The sequence below is a fragment of the Schistocerca piceifrons genome, chromosome 4 (genome assembly GCF_021461385.2).
Source record: "Schistocerca piceifrons isolate TAMUIC-IGC-003096 chromosome 4, iqSchPice1.1, whole genome shotgun sequence".
Lineage (NCBI taxonomy): Eukaryota > Metazoa > Arthropoda > Insecta > Orthoptera > Acrididae > Schistocerca > Schistocerca piceifrons.
In genome coordinates this window covers 787,057,230-787,059,355 of record NC_060141.1, presented here as the reverse complement: position 1 = coordinate 787,059,355, position 2,126 = coordinate 787,057,230, and the positions used below count along the sequence as shown (strand labels likewise).

Below are 2,126 nucleotides of genomic sequence, written 5' to 3'. Positions count from 1 at the left end.
TTAGAACTTTTCTTCTTTGGAATGGGGATGAATAATGATCTTTTCCAGTCTTCTGGCCACTGCTGCGTGATCCATATTTTTTGACATATTGTGTGCAGCACTTTCACTGCATCCTTTCCAGTGACTTTAAACAATTCTGCTGGTATTTCATCATGTCCACTAGTTTTGTTATCAGCCATATTTTCAAGGGCCCACTGGATTTCGCTCTCCAAAATATCTGGCTCTAGTTCCAAATTAACATTAACATCAGCAGTAGGAGCCCTGTCATGATGCAGTTCTCTCTTGTATAGGTCTTCTACATATTCTGCCCATCTTTCCTTAACATCCTCCACTTCACTCAGATCTTTCCCGTTTCTATCTTTTATCATTCCAATTTTTGCCTGGAATTTTCCTTTCATTACTCTAATTTTCTTATAAAGATCTCTTGTCTTCCCCATTACGTTACTATCTTCAACTTCCTTGCACTGTTCATTAAAGAATATATTTTTATCTCTTCTAGCTAATTTCTGAAAAATCTTTATTTAATTCAAACATAGCTGATCTATCTCCCTTGATTTTTGCTTTCCTTCGTTCATCTCCAACTTGCAGTGCCTCAACTGATAGCCATCTAGCCTTCTTACTGTTCCTTTTCTTGGGAATGTGCTTCTCTGCTGCCTCCTTGACAGTATTAGCTACTTCTGTCCACATCTCTTGCGAGCTTTTGTCCTCCAGCTGTAATACATTAAATCTGTTTTGTACCTCTGCAGCATAGTCGGAGGGTATAGAGTTAAGGTCGTATCAGCAAGTTGGGATACTTTTTGGTACATTCTGAAGTTTCAGCCTAAATTTTGCAATCAGGAGCTCATGATCTGATCCGCAGTCAGCCCCAGGTCTTGTTGTAGCTGACTGAACCGCGCTCTTCCACCTCTGATTACAAAGTATGTAATCAATTTGGTTCCGGTGTTGGCCATCTGGCGAAGTCCAGGTATATAGGCGTCGTTTCGGTAGTTGAAACAGTGTATTAGTAATTATCAATGAATTTTCTTGGCAGAATTCTAGGAGTCTCTGTCCAGCTTCATTTGTTGTACCAAGACCATATTTCCCTGTTATACCTTCTACAGCTTCATTTCCCACTTTTGCATTCCAATCTCCAACTATGAAGACGATATCCTTTTTTGGTGTTGACAGTAGTAATTCTTGTAAATCTCCATAGAGCTGGTCAATAATTTCCTTTTCAGCATCGGTTGTTGGTGCATAAACATGAATTACTGTGATGTTGAGGGGCTGACATTGAAGTCTGATGGACATCATTCTATCATTTTTATATTTGCATCCCATCACAGCTTTTCTCACTTTATCACTAACTATGAAGGCTACTCCATTACTTCTGTTGTTATCGTGCCCAGAATAATACACCATATGGCCATCCGAAGCAAATTCTCCCATGCCAGTCCACCTCATTTCACTTGTTCCCAATATGTCGATGTTAATTTTCTCCATTTCTCTTTTCACTATGTCTAGTTTTCCTTGATACATGGATCTTACATTCCATGTTCCTATGCAGTGCTTCTCTTTGCACCATCTTACTCTTCGTGAAGCTCCTCTCAACCTGGTTCCCCCCGGAGATCCGATCGGGGAACTTGAAACTCCGGAACATTTTGAGCTGAGCGAAGCCATGGGGTTTTCTTGGGATAGTTCAGTGGTGGATTCCCGTTGCCTTCCACTGTCCTCCAACTCCTATCTGCTCACCGACTCAGTTTCCCGCTGGGGTTGGTTACCCAACCTTCCGCTGAGTTGCTCGGCTTAACAGGGGCACCACGTGTAGGTAGGAAGTTGGAGAATTGTGGTGACAGAGGCTGTGAGAACTCTCTTGCTGAGTTCTTGTAATCGCGTATCACCCCCATTTTATGCCAGAGTCTCATGATGTCTGCAGAGACCCCCCCAGGTCATTTCCTGGGCCCAGGCACAGTGACTAGAGACTCGCAAATAACGCCAAATAATGCGAATAAATAACAAAATATAACAAAAAAATTTTGTCTTTCAAGATGTTTCGAACAGTTACTATAAATTCACCATGCTTCCTAGTCCTTCTCGTTCACCATTACACTATCAGTGATATGTCAAACAGATTGCTTGCAATTATACCT

At 41.4% G+C, this 2,126-nt stretch overlaps 1 protein-coding gene across 1 annotated transcript; it reads right to left on the bottom strand.

Annotated features, from left to right (window-relative positions):
- Positions 1-777: 777 nt before the first annotated feature.
- Positions 778-1,656, bottom strand: LOC124796170 (craniofacial development protein 2-like). Its single transcript, XM_047260261.1, has one exon. The coding sequence runs from the start codon at positions 1,654-1,656 to the stop codon at positions 778-780; it is 879 nt and encodes a 292-aa protein (XP_047116217.1).
- Between the last annotated feature and the right edge of the window lie 470 nt (positions 1,657-2,126).